The 21,465-nt window shown below is 33.1% G+C and overlaps 1 protein-coding gene across 2 annotated transcripts in view; it reads right to left on the reverse strand.

Annotated features, from left to right (window-relative positions):
- The window catches only part of Galntl6 (polypeptide N-acetylgalactosaminyltransferase like 6), a 1,137,834-nt gene that overhangs the window by 630,543 nt on the left and 485,826 nt on the right, over nt 1–21,465 (reverse strand). For both annotated transcript variants that reach the window (XM_074054979.1, XM_074054980.1), the window contains one exon: nt 21,046–21,212. In XM_074054979.1, coding sequence (XP_073911080.1) covers nt 21,046–21,212 — 167 coding nt within the window. The remainder of the gene's footprint in view (nt 1–21,045; nt 21,213–21,465) is intronic.

Here is a 21,465-nt window from a genome sequence, read left to right on the forward strand (position 1 = left end):
TAGAGAGTTTACTCTTTAAGTTGTCTTTAACTTTTCACAAAGGGACTCAGTGTGTGTGTATTTTCATAAAGAAGTACCAAAATGAATATCCAGAACTTTGAAATGAAAATTAGATTTGTTTCAAATACCTGAAACACTAGTATCTTGTGTTCTGTTATTTCAAATTGACTAAGGTGTGGTCTTTCTAATACAAATAAAACACAAATGACAGCAAAAACAGCAGACTAAAACTCCATCCACATTAAATTATACCACTACATTCAAGAAACAGACAAAATGGCTGAAAGTTGGAGGGAATACTGTGGTTCAATTTTGTAATATTAAGATAGGATTTGGTTATCCATTAAACAGTGGTAATGGAATAACCGTCAGAGTTGTTGGGACAAGTAAAACAGAAAAGCATATTAAAATGGTGGCTATTGTGGTTTTATTTGACAATAACTGAATAACCATACTCCATGAAAGAAAGTGTAACTGTTCTAAGAGGCACTCTTGTATTATATACAATGGAATCAAAATGTGTTTGAAAGAAAAAGAGGAATCATGATGCTAAAGACAAAGTTTGGATAAAAAGAAATTAGGAGATGGGGTGAATAAAGAGTATAAGCAAAAATACCAAAAGAGGCAAGGTAGAGAAAGCTAGGTGTAATTGCATGAAGAGCGTTTAAATTCATCCATTGAATGGGACGTAGACTTAGTAGAGGAGAGTCAAGAGGGTAGGGAAAGCCTGTGTAATGCTTTGATAGTGTTTGAAAGAAGAATGAAAACATGTTCCAAATTAGATTTTTTAAAACAAATCCTTCGGGCTGGTAGATTGGCTCAGGAGCAGAGTGCCTGCCTAGCAAGTGTGGGGCCTTGAGTTCAAACCCCAGCATCAACCCCCCAAAAAGATTTTAATCTTTTTACATATACAAGAAGCACAGTGAACTTTAAATAAGAAAAATGTTTAAGAAGCTATACCTACATGCATCATAGACAAACTGTCAAAACACAAGCGCAAAAAGAATCTGGAAGACAGCAAGACAAAAATTACTCACTGGGTACAAGGTATCTTCAATAAGATAAGTTGGCTTCTAACCAGAAAACATGGAATTCAGAAGGTAGTAGGGTATCATAATCAAAGTGCCAAAATAAAAATAAAGTTGACTCCAAAATATATATCTATCAAATCTATTTTTCAAAATTGAAAAGGAAAATAAGACATTCCTAGATAAGCCCAAAATTAGAAAACTAATTTCTAGCACATCTACTCTAAAGAATATTTTAAAGAGAGTATGAAAATGAAAGGACATTAGACAAAAACATAAACTCACATGAAAATATGAAGAATATCATTGTCTAGCATCAAAAACATGAAAATGAAAGGACATTAGACAAAAACATAAACTCACATGAAAATATGAAGAATATCATTGTCTAGCATCAGTGGCTCACACCGGTAATCCTAGCTACTTTGGAGGTTGAGATCTGAAGGATTACGTTTCCAGGCCAACCTGGACAAAAAAAAAAGTTTGCAAGATCCCATCTCAATGGAGAAAAATAAGTTGGTATGGTGGCATTTACCTGTCATTCCAGTAATAGTGGAAGTGTAAGCTAGAAGGATTTGCCCTAAGCAAAATGTGAAACCCTATCTTCAAAATAGCCAGAGCAAAAAAAGGGCTGGAGGTATGGCTCAAGTGGTAGATCACCTGCCTAGTAAGCATGAAGTTCTGATTCAAGCCCTAGTACCAAAACAAAAAAAAAAATTAAAAATAAAAAATAACTGTAGCCAGTGTCTGAATGTGTTACCTGTCCCCCAAATTAATTTTGAAATTATAATGTCCAAGGGGATAATATTTGGAGTTGAGGGCTTTGTGGAGACTATTACTTTATAGGGATTGAACCCTCTTGATGTTATGAGTACCTATGATGGCTCAGGGATGTCATGTTGATTGGATTAAGTATTGCTCAGATAGCTGGTAAAAGATTACTTTCAATGCTTTTGTTGGCACTTAGCTTATCCCTCTTCTAAAACAGAAACTCAGGTGGTTTGGCATTTGATTAAAGTAATTGTTTCTAGAAGAGATTGACAATTGAGTGAGGACTTCCCTGAATGTGGAAGGGCATTACCATGTATCTCAGAGCCTGAATAGAACAAAAGGTAGAGGATGGGTGAATTGTTGCTGCCCCTTCTAGAAACTGGATGCCTCTTGGATATCATAACTCCAGTTTCTCTTGGCCCCTGATATTACCACCAGTAACTGAGCCTTTGGCTGTAGACTCACAGTTTGACTATCAGCATCCCTGATTCTAAGACCGTGAGCTGGGATTGAACTACAACAACTTCCCTGGTACTCCTGTCTGCTTGCAGACAGCCTAAAATGAGATTGTTCAGCTTCCATAATTGAATGAGGTAGGTTATCTAAAAAAATCATTTCTCATCTCTCTATGTTCTTACAGATTGGCAATCTAGGTGAGATGGACAAATTCCTTGAAAGATGCAAACTATCAAACCTAACTCCAGAGGAAGCAGTGAACATGAAAAGACCTGTAACAAGTGAAGAAATTGGATTAATAATTAAAAAAATAGCCCACAAAGCTAAGCTTGGGACCTGATTAATTTATTAATAAACTATATAAATCATTTAAAGAATAACTAATGTAGACCTTCACAAACTAATGGGAAAAGTAGAAGATGTAAAAGCACTTTCAGTTCATTTTATGAGGTCCTCGTAGAGCCAAAGATATCACAAGAAAAGAAAACTAACTATAGACCAATATCTTTTATGACTCTACATGCAAAATACTTACAACTAAAAATGACAACTAAAAAATTGTACACCATTACCTAATGATTATTATAATAGGTATGCAAGCCTTTGTTTAACGTCCAAATTTGATCAATATACTACACCATATCAATAAATGGCAACCACATAATCATTTTAATACATGCAGAAAAGAATTTGAAAAATCAATCCTAGTTCATGATAAGAGTTTTCAAGGAAATAAGACGATAAGTAGGTATCTACCAAAAAGAAGGGAACTTCCTGACCCTGATTATCCACAGATAACATCATCTGTGGTCAGGAAAGACTCCATATTTTCCATCTTAGAACAGGAACAGGACAGATGTCTGCTTTCTCCTTTCTATTCAACATTAAGCTACAGATTCTAGACAGGATTATCTGGTGAGGAAAGTAAAAAGTTATTGAGATTTATAAGGGAAAAGTAAATACATATCTACTTTGCAGATAACATGTATTTGTGTATAGGAAATCCTAAAAAATCTACAGAGCATTAGAACTAATAAATACAGCATGGTTATAGAATATAAAGTTGATATACAAAATCAATTTCTTGACATTAGCAATGAATAATCAGAAAGTGAAAGTAAGAAAAAATATTTATAATACACTAGCAAATCCTGTATTTGGTATAATACTTGTATTTATAAAATACTAGGATCCATTACAACGCAACAGTGAAAGGACGAAGTTAAAAAATGTGCAAACGATTTGAGTACACATTTATCCTAAGAAGAAAGTCAGAATGCCAACAAGCACATGGAAACATGTGTACCATCTTTATTCACAGGGTAAATGTAGGTCAAACCTCACAGAGATACTACCTTACACTTAGAATGACTGAATTGAAAAACAGAAAATAAGAGTGAATAAGAAGACATGGAGGAACAGCAATCCTCATAAATTTCTTATGGACTTTAATGAAGCAGACATTTTGCAATATAGTTTGGCTACTCCTCAAGATGTTACACATCAAGTTGCCATATGCTCTGCCAATCAGATTTAAAAGATACACTCAGGATTGATGAAAACATATGTCCTCATAGTTATGTGTGCATCCATGTTCACAGTTGCATTGTTGGTAAAAGTCAAAAGTGGAAGCAATCTGAATTCTTATCAGTTTATGAACTGATAAGCACAAATGTGATATATCCATACAATGAAATATTAACTCATTAAAAGAAATGAAGTATTGATACATGGTACATGAATGAACCCCAAAACACTATGATAAGGGAAAGAAGCCAGTCATTCAATCTATAAAAAAATGCCCTGAATAGGCAAATCAAAGAAGATAGAAGGTATATTAAAGGTTGCCAGAAATTTGGTGAGAAGGAAGAAGTGGGTGTGATTGCTAATGGGTATAGGGTTTTCTTTTGGGAAAGAAGTTCTAAAGTTGATAATGATAATGGCTGCACCATTCTGTGAATATTATAAGAACAACTGAATTGTACACTTTAAATCATCAATTTTATAGTATGCAAATTATGTCTCAATAAAACATTAATAGGCTTAAACGAAAAAATCGGTCATGTTTTATCTAAAGCACATGTCTCAATCTTTTATCTAAAATTCTTTAGAGACAAAAAAGTTTAAAATAATTTTTTCATAGGAGTGATGCTTGTTCACTATACGCATTACTGTTTAGATTAGAACAACTTCAGCAAATTGCATGAACTCATAAAGCCTCCCTAACAGAGGACAATTGAATAAAATCCAGAGTTCATTGAAAGGATGATAGGATACCAAACTGTTTATATGATGTTCAGATTTGCCAGATTATATCTTTAATTAACTGTTATAAAATAAATTTATTTTCATGCAAAACAAAATTTACTCTCATCATTCTATTGCCAACATGAGAAGAAACAATTTGATGAGCTGAAAATCAAAAGAAACAAAAATTACTTTAGGATGAGATGTTCTAAATGTCTTCATTGTAATAAACAAAACTAAATGAAAAATTAGGATGCGGCCATATTAGGCTGTCATTTATTTCTTTTTCTTGGTAAATTACATGGAATGTATTTTACAGAGTCCAATTACATTCTCAAAGCTTAAAGAGAAGAGCTTTTTCTTTGTTCTGTCTCCCATTTAAATAGATTGCTTATGTTAATTGATTCATATTAGACAGTGACATTTCTTTTTCTCCTAAATTTAAGTAGATATGTTTGCACATGAGAAAAAAAGAAACATATAAAATGAAAGTTAAATGACACTAAAGTGACATACATCATTGACTGACCATTCTGGTGCTGGATATTGAAGAATTTACATAAAACTGTCAAGAGGAGAAGCATAAAAATAAAAAAATGAATTTCTACAATCATGTCTTTGCAAATAAAAGATAAATATTTTCATCTAATTCATAATGGATAGTCTCTCAAAAGGATACATTTTTAAAATTTTGATACATATATTTTATAAACCAACATTACATATTATACTTTCTTTTACATGTGTATTATTAGATTCATAATTTATGTTGTTACCAAGCATTAAGATCTTAGAATAAAAGAAAAATGCCTAGAGTAGTAACTATAAATTATGATAACCTTTATTCATTTGAATAAAAATAAGGCAAAGCAGCAAACCAAACATATCTTTATAATTTACCTCGAAGTGTGGTTAATTTGAATTCTGTCACTAACTTTTAGTTTATATATTCCTTTTTTAAAATGTGCAAACATATCCACTTAAATTTAGAAGGAAAAGAAATGTCATTAGTATACATCAATTACCATAAGTAATTGCTTGTCTATTTTCATATATATTTTCAAGATAAATACACAACTTGGTGTTATTTAAGGACCTAACATGAATTTTGTATATAACTATTTACAAACTAGACAGGTGATATCCTTTCATCCTTCCAGTAACGTTTGGGAGCTGATAACAGTATTCAGCTCATTCATGAACACAAAGAGCCCCTTCTGTTTCTACACTGGACTGTTCTCTGACGTTAGTATCTATTCCTGAAAATAGTATATGGACTCTTAACTTTTCCTTTTTGTGCAACAAGGAGTTATGTAATAACCATAACTTCCATATTAGAAGTTTATTTCAGAATATATTGCCTATATCGTAGGTGGTCCTTTTGTGGAAGGTGACTGAAAGGTAGCTTTGGAGGCACAGCGCTTGGCAATATACTTTCTATAATGTAAGCACTGTGTAATCCGTCATGTTAAAACTATCTGAAGGCTTGCTATATGGAAGACAAGCAAGCCTTCAAGATCTCATGGGTGTTTAAAATTATTGGTGTACCATAAAACCAATGTGAGACTCCAGATAATATCATGTCAGTGGTATTTATAAACACTATTTTACTAATATGATTTTGTTCAAAGGTTCATAGTGAGGATAAAAAGATTCCTAAGACACATTTTTGACTAATATTTTATATTGTTAGCTACTCCAGGAAAAATTAAAAAACTTAAATCTTTATCATTTCATAGAATGCTAATGGTATTAACAATCAGCATTTTAAAGCCTGAAACTTAACGATTTTACATTAACCCTCTCAGTTTATTAATGAATGAATATACATATCTATGTCCCTTTGAATTATTTTAAATTTCTTTGAAAGAATATATGTGTGCATTAAAAGTTATATGATATTAATTAAATAAGATTTTAAGAAACATTTTTATTTAGCTGGGGGTACATTGTGGCATTTACAAAAGTTCTTACAATATATTCTTGAACTTACCCCCTCCAACATTCTCCTTTATCTCCCCATCCCCCACACCTGGAATAGTTTCAACAGGTCTCATTTTTCCATTAACACATATGTGTAGTCAGAATTTCTGCCATATTTACTTTCCTATATCCTTTCCCCACATCCTCTCCCATCCCACTGGCACCAACCCCCCCTGGCAGGACCTGTTCTGCCCTCCTGTTCTCTGATTTTGTAAAAAAAAAAAAAAAAAAAAAAAGACATTTTTTTTTTTTTTCTTAAGATAGTTCTACAGGGAATTTCCTTGTGACATTTCCATGTATATATGTATTATGACCAGAACTGGTTTATTTCCTCTGGTTTTCTTCTTTCTACCTTAGTCTACTTCTTATGGTATTTTTAACAGGTTTAAAAATTCTATATTGATTCTTGTATAGAGGGTAGGTCAACCGTATTCACCTTCTTAACTTCCTTCTTTCACCCTCCCTCTTTTGTATGTGACCTTTCCTTAGCATGACCTGTTTTTCATAATATTGTTGAATGTATACTAGGTTGATATTCTACATATAAGAGAAAACATGTGGCTTTTGACCTTCTGAACCTGGCTAACTTTACTTAAGAAGTTCCACCTACTTACTTGTAAACAACAAAATTTCATTCTTCTTTGTGACTGACTAAAATTCCATTGTATACAAACACCACATTTTCTTAACCCATTCATCAGTAGTGGGGCATCTTGGCTGTTTTCAAAGCTTAGCTATTGTGAATAATGCTGCAATAAACATGGGTGCCAGGTGCCTTTATTGTAACCTGGCTCACAGTCCTTTGGGTATATTCCTAGGAGTTGAATCACTGGATCATGTGGCAGTTTTATTGTTAGTTTCTTTAGGAGTCTCCATAATGTTTTCCACAGTGGTTGTACTGATTTACATTCCAAATAGTAGTGTATGAGGGTTCTTTTTTCCCCCATCCTTGCCAAAATTTGTTGTTTGTATTCTTGATGGTAGCCATTCTAACAAGCTAGTGCAGAAAAAAGCAGGGAAATCACTGTAATTAATAGTCATGAGCAATCACTTCCTAAATAGAACTCAAATGGATCAGCAACTAAGAGGAAGGACTGACAAATGGGACTGACTACATGAAATTAAAAAGCTTCTGCACAACAAAAGAAATGGTCACCAAATTGAAGAGGCCACCCACAGAATGGGAGAAAGTCTTTGCCAGCTATACATCTGACAAGGGATTAATAACCAGAAAATACAGGGAATTCAAAAAACTAAACACTCCTAAAATTAATGATCCAATGAAGAAATCGGCAAACAAATTGAACGGAGCTTTTTCAAAGGAAGATGTCCAAATGACCAAAAAACATATGAAGAATGCTCACCATCCCTGGCCATAAAGGAAATGCAAAAAACGAGATTTTGTTTTGTTCATTTGTTGAAGTGCCAAATGGGAAATATGTATGAATTAAAATTATGCCCTTTAAAATAACGAAAATTTGGCCCAAACCTTGCTTTAATTTTTGTCATGTAAGTCAAACTTAGGATACGTGAGAAAAACTAAGACTGAATGAGATTAATTAAGCAATGCATAATGACATAAAACTGGCATTTTTTACATCATTTAAAATAGTTTTTCCAATACAGACCATATGCAGAAATACAGACATCCTCGGCCACATGGAGTTATTAATATCACCTCAAGAAAATCCTGTTTGTCTAGTGGCTCAATGGAGACATTCATTATCTTGGTAAATTTACCAAGATTTTAAATACACCTGACCTGTACAATTTCTGAAACCAAAGTCTGTCAGCAGATCTCTGCAGAAGGCTCAACTTATTCACTAATCGGTATGAGCACAGAGAAATGAAACTACTCACATTCTCACAGGAAGAACCTTTTCTTCCTTGTAAGAGTACCAACATGGGACCAAGCCTAAGCTGTGAGTTAACAAACATAAACAAGTACTAGAGGAATCAAAACACTAGCAGAGATGAAGACTCTCTCTCTACACAATACATATGCCTCTTTTTTATCTCTTACAATTAATTTATCTGAAGAAAAGACATGCCTCTATGGTTATACTTGAGGCTCAGTGGTTTGGAGCATCACAACTCTTTCAAGGAGATTTGCTTGTCTCTGCATGAATTCATAGAGTATTAACTTTAAAGCTCAAATCTCAGGAACTAATTCTAATTCCTTAGTAAAAATCTCATAAAGCTTTCAGGTATTGGATGTGTCCTTGAATTGAAATTTCATGTTTCTTCATTCATATTTGGTAAACTGTCAGTTAACATCTAAGGTGGCAAGGTGTTCACAATTTTTTAAAGAAATATTTAAAAATTAAGAAATCTTAGAGGGAAGGTGGGGGGCAGGGAATGGCCCAAACAATGTATGCACATATGAAAAACTGAATAAAAAAAACTTAAAAAAAAATAAATCTTAGAAAAGCAGAAAAAGTATTGTGTCTAATAAAGGAGACAATAGCTGGTGTAGTGGCTCAAATGGTATTGTGCCAGCCTAGCAAATGTGAGGCACTGAGTTCAAACCCCAATGCCACAAAAATAAATAAATAAATAAAGGAGATGTGGCAATTACAAATATATTTGTAATCTTAAGCTTGATATGTTTAAGTAGCTTTCACTGTTCTTGTAATTTGTATCTACACATACACTTGCCAGATGATTAGGCAAACAAAAAATATAAGAAATGATTTGTATTAGAAATTGTTAGCTGAAATTCAAATTTAACTAATGTAATCTTTTTAAAATGTCAATTGGATCTATGCAAAAATATTTATTAGAAAAATACACATATGTAATTTTCTATATGGCTTTTAGTGACATGGAAATAGAGTATGGGACTATGACCTTTGGTAACAAAAGTGGGGAAAGATCTAAGAGTTTCCAGTAAAACACAGCCATCACCAAAACACAAGCTATCAAATTATCTATTTCTATTTCCCATCCTCCACCAGCAGGTTTCAAGTTGGAATGAGTGCAGATGAATTGCTGCTTTTCACATGGTGCTATATGGCTTATCTCAGATTTTGACAGAGCACACACATACCAAAGCTCTTAATGGAAGCTGAAATTGTCTTCAATTATACCCAGTGTCTAAAGGTGGGTCAGCCTAGCATTTTAAGCTCTTAAAATATCTTTGATTTTTGTCAAGGTTACCAAATTAATAGGATTCCATGAACTTTTGTCCTTACTTAAAAGTTAGAACTTGGAGGCACACACTACATACACTGTGATCTTTTTCAAGATTTCCCACGTAAAGTTTGGAGATGAACTCATAAGTTTATGCTTAAGAAGACCATGACAAGGAGGGAAGGTGAAGTCCACTGTTGTTACTGCTAAAGCAATTATTGTCTCTGGCTTCAGACATGGAGAAAGTTTGTTTTCATTTATGATCTTTAAATTTATTTAAGGAATATTAACTGAGCATCTGCTATTTTAAATTCCAGGCATTATAAAAGTGACACCCTTCCCCCCCCAAGAAAAACCAAAACAAAACAGGCAATTATATTTGTCATCCTGGAGCTTAAAGTCTTTTGTGGGTTTGAGCTACATTATTTCACACATTGGGCTTGCTTTCTTCTCAATGACAGTCTGATATAACTGAGTTGCATCTAAACTGCAAGTATTCAATTTTACCTATGAATATTTTACAACTTCTACCTACTAATAATATCTCACAACTTCCACCAAGATCAGTACAATCACAGACAGTTTGGAATTAAATTGTTCAGTCAAGTCTAATGGTCTTTCTCTTGCCTAGTTCACTGTAGAGTTTAACCCATGACTCCCCCCCCCATGCTTGGTGATTCAAGTTTAGTAATTTATCTCCAGTTTCCTGGTCACTAACAAATACGGCCTTATAACTGAGCAAAAATACTATTCATTTGGGTGTAGCAATTCACCTGTACGCTAGAAATTAGAGATTTGTAAGAAACTCCTTTAGCATTTTTATTTAAATATAGAGTTACAGAATACTTAAAAAAATGTGTCATGTAACTGTAGATGAAAATAGTTTACTTGGTACCTCATGCCCCAAATCAAGGTAGTAATCAGTAAGTGTGCCTTATTTATGCCATAAGAATGCATTCCCACAAGAAGAACATATGTGTATGAGAATATGTATGTTATGAATTTACGGCTTTTCACATCTCTACTTGGGTTTAATGCTTTCTACTTAGGAGCTGCAGATATTTAAACGTAAACCCCCTAGAAACCACAGTGTACATTCCTGTCTCTTTGCTCTCCAAGGTGACTTCTTTTGATTCACAAATCCTTTCTGTTATGACGGACTCACACAGTTTTATAAGGAAACGGTGTCACCTATGGTCTTAGGTAAGTCAGCAAGACAGTCATGTCAACTGGGGTCTCTTTAGGGCTTCATACTGATGTGTAAGAGATGTGAGTGAGGAAAAACACACCAGACCATGTTTAGCAAAAGCAATATATTCAGGGACTTCCAGCAGCTTCCTGTAGCCCTGACAGTCATTTTGCTAGGGCATCTTTTGGACTAAGCATGATTGTTGTCATAATGGAAATAACATTACCCATGCATGTCTTACCTTCCATAAAGAAGTGTGATAATATGTCCTCGTCAGTGGTTTTATCTACAAAATGCTTGGTACTATGCAATCTGGGGGAACCCTGGATGTTTATTGGTGTGGGCTAGGAAAGCCCCATGCTCTATACTTACAGGATGAAATGTTCTATTAAGAGAATCCTTCTGGTGGAGAATGCTCTGGCTCTAAGGAAATCTGAGCTTGGAGTCATCTATCCAATTAGGACAGGCTTAACCAAATGTTACCAAACTCATGATGACTTACAGTGCCTCCTTCTCTGATTACTTAAAAAACACTGGTGTCATTATTTTAGAATTTTTCCAAAGATTAAAAAAGAAGTATGCTAATCTTTGAAACCTAAACTTTGGTTATGTGTATATGTGGAAATTGCTTTTCCAGCTGTAGCAGCTATTTCCTTCATCATCATTTCATGAAAACTTCTCAGGGTTAAAAGATAAATTCTGCATTTCCTTTGAGCAGGTTACAAAAGTTTAGATTTTCAAGCATGAACTGATTTGAAGCAGTCATGGATTACCTTTTTACCTTCTCTCAATACTGGGAAGGTTGTTTTTTCTTACCCTTTCCTATAGATACTTTGTATTGAAAGTTTAAAAAAAATTCAGTGAAATCTTACCTTTTTATTTCTCTAATCCAGCTTTTCACCCAATCCTTTACAAAGTCCCAAGGCCTGTAAATGGCAGAACTGGGATTTAAATTCAAAATTCTTTATCTCTAACATCTAGATTCTGCACTGCTTACTATATTACTATCTATCCCGTGAGTCTGTAATTTTATTATACTCAATATTAGAAAATAAATAGAGAAATAAACAGATAAATAAAATACAAACCTTTTCTCCACAGAGACTTTAATTTATTTTCTATGAATCGGTGTTTCAACTTGGCAAAACCAGAGGGAAAAACATACCTGATTTGAAAAGAACCAATTGCTTAAATTTTATTCCAAACTCAAAATGTGTCTGTATTAAACTGGAGAAAGGAATATAAGATGTAAGAGTTAAAATTATAAGATCCAGAGCTGGGTTTTTTCCATTTATAACCCATTACTCTGCCAGTGTCTCACAATCACATTAGGGTCAGGGCGTACTGTGCTGTCAGCTAGCCACTAGAAGCTTATAAATGAATAGAAAAAATAAAAATAGCAATAAATTAATACAGAATTTTCCTTCTGTATTTTAGGAGGTAAGACCCCCAAAAAAGATGGAAAAATAAGGATATGGATCTAATTTGTATCTAATCCAGTGCTAGATATTTGCCCAGACATTCTACCCATTTTGACTTCCAACCTAGTCCCCTTGGCCCAGAACAACTCTCGTCTTCTGGAAAAATCTGCTCAGCATTGCCCAGGAAATCTCAGCAATGTCTTGGTTTGGATAAAGTGAATCAACCTTGTTAGACTGCCTAAGTCTTTATCCAGAATAAAGGCAGAATCAGATGACCTACAAGGATCTAGTCCCAAATCCATTTATGTGCCTCATCAATTCTACATTTATATTAGACTGTGAAGTTATAGGAAACATGCTTAACTCTGTTTTATGACCCACTTTTATTATTCGGAGAGCTTTTCAGACGGTTAGAAACACTGGGAACAAGGTTTTGATTGGCTCCCTGCAGTCCTGGAATGCCATTGTGTATACGAGAAATTTTGAGTTCAAGTCATTATTATTTTCATAAATGCTCTGTTCCAACACTCATGTATACACACAGTGAAATGATGGCTTATATTATTGTTCTGCGCCTAAGGCAAAAATGGTTAATAAATTAGATCCAATTATCTAGAGTATCTATATGTTTGTAGTACAATTTTATTAAGTTAAAGAGAGTCATCAGATTGTTCCATTTTCTCAAAATTAGACATCTGAGAATACTTACAGAAGAGAGAAGCCTTGCATATGTAACATGAAAACTGGACATTTAAATTTAATCTAACATTTATCTCAGCAAATAGAATTGACCCAGAGTGTGATCTAGGACTTTGCCTTTCTGAGTCTCTGTTTACTCATCTATAAAATGTTACAAACATTACCTACAAAGACCTCATCTCCAGTATCTTATTGTTCAGTTATGGAGTTATTCCTTAATTGATACAGAACATTTAATTCTTATGAGGGGAATTTTGTAAAAATGTATTTGTAAGCATGGATTAATTTAGTGTTCAAAGTTTGTCAGTTTATCAAAAAAAAAACTTTGAATGCTGAGAGACTGATAATTATCCAAGTAAATGTCACAATTCAGGATAAAGGAGGAAATATTTGTAAGGATCTTGTTTCATGTATTGTGTCAGTGCCATGATTTTTTTAAAATTAAGAGCAGATGGATATTTAGACATCAAAAGAGCTGCTTGAAATACTGAACACTGTATTATTAAAGTTCACAAGCTGAGGTTTGCTGACAGGAGGAATAATCATAAAACATAACCTTTTATTTCATCTGAGAAACTTATGCCTGCCCAAGATCTGAAGCCCAACAGCCATAAAATGGTTTCACATGAGTGACATCCTATTCAAAACAGCTGTCTGCAGGAAAATAAATGGGATTTAATCTGCCATAAAATGAATTGCACAATTTATTTTTCTTGAAGAAGTCATGTGTTTGTGACATTGGTGAGCTGCAACAGTTTTGCTTTTTTTTGTTTTTTCAAAGCATTTCTTTCTATGCGAAGCCTGTATTAATTCAACCATGTAGAATGTTCCTCCAGAGAAAGCAACTGGAAAGCCAGATGTCTCATCACCACCTGATGTCTTTATCTTTACAGGAACTGACTTAAAACATAAGCCCAGGATACCATTTCAAGCCAGAGATAGATTGTCAGATGCTTGGTCATAAAGATTGAAATACTTGAAATGGTCAAAATCAGAAATTAATGTCCAGTAAGGAAAGAGAATTTCTTATGCTTCAAATCAATATTTAAGAAGGGAAAAAAATTATGAAAAACAAAACGCTAGTCATAAAAGTGACAATTAGATGAGATTTATCACCTCTTCAAAACAAAATGTTTGAAAAACAAAAGATACCTACACAGCCAACATAATTATTTATATCCCTCTAATTGTCTAACTTCAGAAATATTTTCCATACAGAATGTTTTACTTGTTTATTTATTTAAGTAGTTAGTTAGTTAGTTATTGGCAGTAATGGGGTTTGAACTCAAGACCTCAGACTCTCAAAGCTGGTCTTCTACCACCTGACTCACACACCCAGACTTTTATTTGCCTTGGACTGTGATCCTTCTACTTATGCCTCCCATGTTGCTGGGATATTCCACTATGCCCAGTTTTACTGGTTGAGATGGGGTCTTACTAACTTTTTCCCTACACTGGCCTCAAACTCTTATCCTCCCCATGTCTGCCTCCTGCCCAACTAGGATTACAGGCATCAGCCACTGCGCCTGGTGTTATATGATAATTTATATAACAATACAGTAATGATATGCTTAGTGTATTTCATTCAAGTATGCAGAATGCTTTTTAAAAAAAAAACAAGGCAAAAAAATAATGATAGCAAAATTTTCCAACTCTAGAATTCTTTTCCAATGCTATATGTAATATATAGCATGCAATCTAATATATGTTAGACAATGAAGCTTAAGTAATATCTTTGCAGTGTATTCCTTTGTTCTACCACATATTTTCCAAAATACTTACATTTGTATAAAAGTAGGGTAGATAGCATAGATACATTCCATCGTGATGAGAACATTGTCTCAAACAAACTACATTAGAGTATGTTAAGTTTTTTGTTAACACTGAGTAAGCAAAAATGTCCATGCACATGGCAGTTTCATCAAATGTGTCTATGTAAATTAAATATAAATCCTAAAATAAGTAAAACTGAAGAGAATTTCAGCTGATTGAGATATGCTATTAGCTTCTTTATGACATAGTAGAATATTAGTCCCATAAGAACCTTTGAGTGTCTGAAACTGTCAGTATTGTAAGGGCAAATCTATGTAACACTTCATTAGAAAACTATATGCCTTTGTACTATGTCATAATGTTTTGTCCAATCTGTGAAATAAGAACTTGTATAATACATGTTTCTATCCTAACAAAGCATTGTAGTATTAACATGAGGATTGTATGTGTGTGTGTAACCCTCAGTAACATTTCTGAAAATGTGAGAAGTTTTTTACATTTTACTTTAGAAGAAAAGGGAGACACTAAAAAGCTACTTTAAATATGAAGGCAATGGCAAGGCTTAACAAGCCTTTTATGTGGACATCTACAATGAGTATGTTTGGGTTTTCAACAAAATTAAGAAGGAGAACTCCCCAGAGTGCTTGTCATCTGACTCGTATTCTACTCAGTGCAGATTCTGGCAGTAATAGGTAATACTCAACTATTGTAAATGTTAAAAGACTCTCATGAGTTGATTTTTACATTTTGTAGCTTTTACTCCTGTACATTGCCAGTTCATTTTTCTTCTGAACTTGAGAACATGTTACTGTTTTACATTTGTATTTATACTGATAAAAAACAGTGCCATTCAATGTTCTGGATTTCCTTACAACCACAAAAGTAAACTAGTTGGTGTTTTTAGAATCTTTTTACTAAACATTTCAATAGCATGGAATATGATTACAAACAGCACAAGAAATCAGAATAGCTTTCTTTCAACTCAGCAGATAATGCTGAATTTCTGAGCAGAAAAGTGGAAAATGCCATTTTGTAACATTTGCTTAGTTCCTGACACATATTAGTATTTACTTTGATATTATATTTTAATTTCAAAATACAATTATCCTCACAATTTTAAATATGAATACTAAATACATATAATTCCAACAGTGATGAGCTTTCAATAAATCTGACATATAAAGTTTGCTTGTCTCATGGTGTAGTGAAGTAGGTGATGGAATATCAGCACTAAAATATTTCTGTTGACTGTCATCTCAGAATCTTTATATATACTTCAGTGTTAGTGTTTTATAATATAAAATAGAAATGCACTACCATTCTTCATTTATTTTACAAACTTTCACACTAATGATATCTTCAAACTTTGAGTAATTATAAAATTTGTAACTGATTTGTCTGCTTACAGAAAATTTGCTTAATGTACACTTGTAGACTATTTTTATAAGCTAGAGATTGAAATCCAAGATGAATCATTATCATTTGTGAAATTATTTAAAAATATTTCTCCAGTTTTAATGATTTATAAGTCTTTTCAACCCTGTGAAGACTCTAGAAGGTTTTATAGTAATATGGATCTTTATAGAAATTCTTTTACCATTGGTATATTTTTCCTCTTTATCTCTCTCTCTCTATATATATAAATACATGCAAATATTTACACATATGAATGTATATGTGTCCTTCCCTCCAACTATGTACATGCACATAGATATATGTGTGTGTACCTGTGTGTCTGTATATTGTTCCCTCTTTCTGAACTTGGCATATTATTGATTGATTCTAAAGCAAAATAGATCTAAAAATTATTGAAATATATTATTTACATAATAAAGAAGGAAAATTGTCAAAGGGAGGGATAATGGGTGTAACCTGAAATTACACATAAAATGCTATAAGATTCTTCCATAAGAAGGCAAATTAAACTATGCAAACATGGGAAAATATAATATACTAATATCTTATTAGTAATGAAATGTAGCCATAGTTGCTGCATAAAATAATATAGAGGTCTGCTGTATACTAATAAGTTGATGTTAACTACACACCACTAACTTAAAGAATAGAAATTTTTACTTCTTAAGAATATATATAAGAACCAGGAGGATTGTTGAGGTTATGCTACTTATTTCTTATAAATACAGATTTTGCTGAAATGAAAATTCTGATTTACTTGAATGAGGCCTGAGATCTTGCATTTCTAACAAGCTTCAAGATGATGCTAGGATGCTCCTCCATGGACCAAACTTTGAGTAGCAAGAGCCTATGGTATTTGAAGGAAACCAAGTTGGATTTCTTTAAAATGTCTGGCATTGCCATCTTGGAAAGATAGTTTAAGTTTTTATTTTTTCTCTCCAGAGAAATACTAGACAATAATAGATCTTTATAAAACTCAAATGGCAACTACTTTCCTTTCTTTCCAAGGAAATTGAAACAAGCAGCAGCAAGAACACGTGAGTGTGTACATACAAGCCCATGTTTGTGTGTGTGGACCTGGGTGATGGCAAAAACCTCCATGTGTGCAACACATTAAGGGAAGTGTGTCAGCAACTTCCTGTAACTATCCTTAATTTTGACTTGAATTTGTTGAAGCATGCAAAGTTTAGAGAATTGTCAGGTTCAAATATGCCCTATCTCGGAGGTTAAGCCCAGCTTATTTCACACATTTCAACAGTTTCTATGAGGATGCTTTTAAGGTTGCCTGGAATTTGGAGATAAGCCCAGGATTAGTTCTGCTTTAAAGTCATCATGAAACCTTATGATAGGCCTCAAGTTAAGTTGTTAAATGTATTTCTGAGAGCTTACTTGGAAAAAAAAGTAACACATTCACTCACTTTGGTAAGCTTCAAATAGCAAAAACACAGTAGCTATGGTTGAAAACTTACCTGTAGTTCTATACTTTCATGTTTTTTGAAATTGTAGGCTTCTTTTCAGGGGTAAAAACAATACTGTGTTTACCAAACTTGCTTTATGAATAACAGCTAAACTGAGAACTGATGGGTAGGCTATTGACTTAAAAAATCTTGTGAGAACTGGGAAAATCTTATTCAGGGAGATTTTTAGGATCACTTAGTAACTGTTGTAAATTAATCCATAATTATAAAATGTTTCAGTGTTATTCTTTATAACAGAATTTCCCACTCACTATAATACACATATTTTTGGGAAATAGGGATTCCTGTGCTAATAATATGGCTAAGACCCTGGCTTTCCTATTTTGGGGTCCTGTGTAGCTATTCTACTGACCTGGAAGACATAAAATATGAGCAGAAAATTTTGATTAAGTCTTGTCAAAATTTTATTGCTTTTGGCCAAAGAACATTACAGAATATCAAGAAGAGGTGTAGTGCAAAGGTATTAAGTTGCATACTGAATGGAATTGGAATTGGAACTGGAACTGGAATGTATTTCTGAAAATAAATTTAAAGTGTGACACTTCAGAAATAATTTCCAAAGAAAGACAACAAATTCTGTATAAATTCCTATACTATACTTTACATACTTTATATTTGCCTAGGTTGCTTAATCTGATTTTTAAGGAGTTGGTGAAAAGAACTTTATTCATGACAAGGTTATGATTTCAGTATTAATTACAGAACTATATAGATATGTCAGAATTAAATAGCAAAGAGTGGAAACATTTTCTCTGTCTTAGGAGTTCTGTAAAGAAGAGATGGTTTGCAATAAATTCCTTCTCTCATGATAGTGAACATAATCACAAAAAGGATTCTCTACATTTTCATTTAAGGCCAGTTTATACTATTTAGGTAGATAACACGATCTTTTTCATTGAATGTTTATAATAGCTTATTGGTCCTATTGGTGATTTTTAAATGCGAAAGCATGCTTAACTTTTCCAATATATAATTAATTATCATGAGTATTCATTGCATGTCCTCTAAATGACTTGTTTCTGCAGATAGATGGTAGACAGATAGAGATAGACAGATAGATAGGTGATAGATAGATAGATAGATAGTTTTTGTGGAGTAGATTTAATGAAACTGAACAAATCTCCCCACAAAAGTAAGGAGACTGTATCATAGTAGTAGGGGAATATTTGGTTGAAATCAATTGCAGAGAGGTCAATTCAATCCACCATCCATGAAAGCTCTCTATCATAACCACTCTATGAGGAATCACTATCATTCTCCTTTTGATAAAAAAGCGATGGCACTGAAAAGTTAGTTTCCCAACGTCATACAGTAGATAAAAGGTATGGGATTTTGACTTGGAGTATTTAATTGTACATATTTTCCATAATTCAGAGCAGGAGTGATATTCCTTAGATCTATGCAAGACATAACATACACAAGTAATTTTATCTAATGAGATTATAGTCCTAATCAAAAATTTGGAAGAAAGGTCTTTCTTGGTTCACATAACTTTATAACTATAATGTATTATGAAAGATTACAGAAGTGCTTTTAGAACTTATTATTTCAAAATTTACTTTTGCACTTTACTGTGAAATAATACTTTCAACTTGATGATAAATAGAATAAAATATCTAAATGAAGGCTTTACCTAAGCATTAATATTCTGATTACCCTTAAAAGTCTGATGATAGGAAAGGCAAAACTTACTATTACTATTTCAAGTAATACCTTCTCTGTTTTTCCATTCTACTAATATCTTTTTCATTGACAGTTTACTTACTTTCCAGGTACCATTTAATGCAGAAAGAGGGTCCATCAAAGTTGCTACTGTACCAAAGATGATAATGATTTGAAGCCAAGAAAACACCAGTGACATTATTTTTTCCTCCTTTACAGACTTTAAGTTGGAAAATGCCTTTGAGAAATATTCAGCAAACAATGTTCTGCAAAACAATTTTCTGCTACCAAGTGTTTCTTACTATCTTACCCTTGGGTCAAAATTCTTCCATAAAAATTCTTTTCCATGACAAAGTTAGTTATGTAGAAAATTATCCAAAGATACACTGTGTGTTATTTCTATTGGTACCAGTCAACCAAAAAGGCCATTCACTTGGTGATCTTTAGCCACAGATTTTTATTCTTTTCTACTTTTTAAAAACAAAGCTAAATAAAGCACATAGTTTTGGCTGAAGTAATAATGAATGCTTTGAAGTACATAGCCTCAATTATAAGCAAAATAAATGAAATATGCTATTTAAGGGTTTTGTGTGTATGGTATTGGTTTGAACTCAGGGCCTTGTGCTAATTAGGCAGATGCTTTACCACTTGTGCCATGCATGCAATTCCAAATTGTTTTTTCAAATCTTTCAGAATTTCAGGTTTATCTTTCTTAGGTAATATAGAATGTATACCTACCAAAAGACATGATCAAACCAAAATAAGCAAGTTGGTGCTTTAAAGATAAATGCTGAAAAACCTCATGTTTCACTTATTGTCAGTTAGGCTCCAAATCAGTATTCAGAATAAATCATTGAAGACTATAATTCTGTTAAACACACTTTTTCAGTAGTCTCACTTTTATACAATTTTTGAGTACTATAAAAACGATGTTTTGCTGCAAATGAAATTTTCAGAATTTCAATTAACACATATAATCTCAAAATGAAATCTCTTTTGAGACATACAATAATATTCAAACAAATTATTTTATTGTCATTCTTTCTTAGATGCAGAGATAAGAAGAAATATGCTATAAGATTAAAAATTTTAATCACAAAGAGACAAACATCATTAGAGCAGAGAGGGTTCCATCTCTGTGTTCACACAAACTGAGTAAGAGAGACTTGCAGCCTCTGCAGAATTAACTCTCTACTGGGAATAAAGACCACTCATGAACTTCGACTCTCAAAATTTTATCCTGTCTTATAAACTGAGTTATGTGTTACCAGAATGATAATAATATTAAAACTCATGTTGAGTTTTCTAATGTATTCTTACACTGGATTATTTTTGTTATTATTCAGATGTGATAAAATAGCTAGACTTGCGAAGGAAAAATATTTGTCCCTTATTTCTAATATTTGTGAAGTAACACAGGCACAAACTAGAGATAATATTATGCAGGTAAATAACAGAGTAGACATGTAAGTATGTAAGTATGCACTTATAACAGTATATTTTGTAACATTTGTCTTGAAGTTATCAGTAGACTTTGAGGAATTTTGCCAACACCTGTCTAATTTATAACAAAAATGTAAGGCAAATTTATTGTGGCTTCCCAAATGTGGCCACTAATGTCTCGTTAAGTTTCTTTCACAATTGGCCAAGATTTTCAGAAATCACAACATAGATAAAAGTATATAATCACCTTTCAGATGGAATAAAAAAGAAATTCTGTTTTTTTAAAACCCTTAATGACTTTGTGGGTGATAACACTGTCTGATAAAATGTTATCAACTGCACCTTACCTCTATCACTGAAGTCATCCACTAGAATGATTTCTGCTATCAGACTCTCAGGGGTTCGGTTAATTATACTGTGTATGGTCCGCAGGAGCGAAGTCCATCCTTCATTGTGAAATGGGATAATGATGCTGGTGTTTGGCAGCCTTTCCAGGTACATCTTGTGCTTACAGCTGGAGATGATGGAGGAAGTAAAAAGCTCTGTCAAATGCAAAACTACAATACATCTTAAACCACTATTTATTCATTATGTCTAATACTTTTCCAACCACAGCTTGTACATCATATTTGCTCTCCTCCTTCATGGATTCTTTAATTGCCCACTCTCATACTCTTAATGAAACAAAATCATTTTATTCTCTTTGAATCAAGGACACTCACATACATCAAGATGTTGGGATGTGCTCTTGTCAATGGACATTTTCC

This window comes from Castor canadensis, chromosome 14 (genome assembly GCF_047511655.1).
Source record: "Castor canadensis chromosome 14, mCasCan1.hap1v2, whole genome shotgun sequence".
Classification (NCBI taxonomy): Eukaryota; Metazoa; Chordata; class Mammalia; order Rodentia; family Castoridae; genus Castor; species Castor canadensis.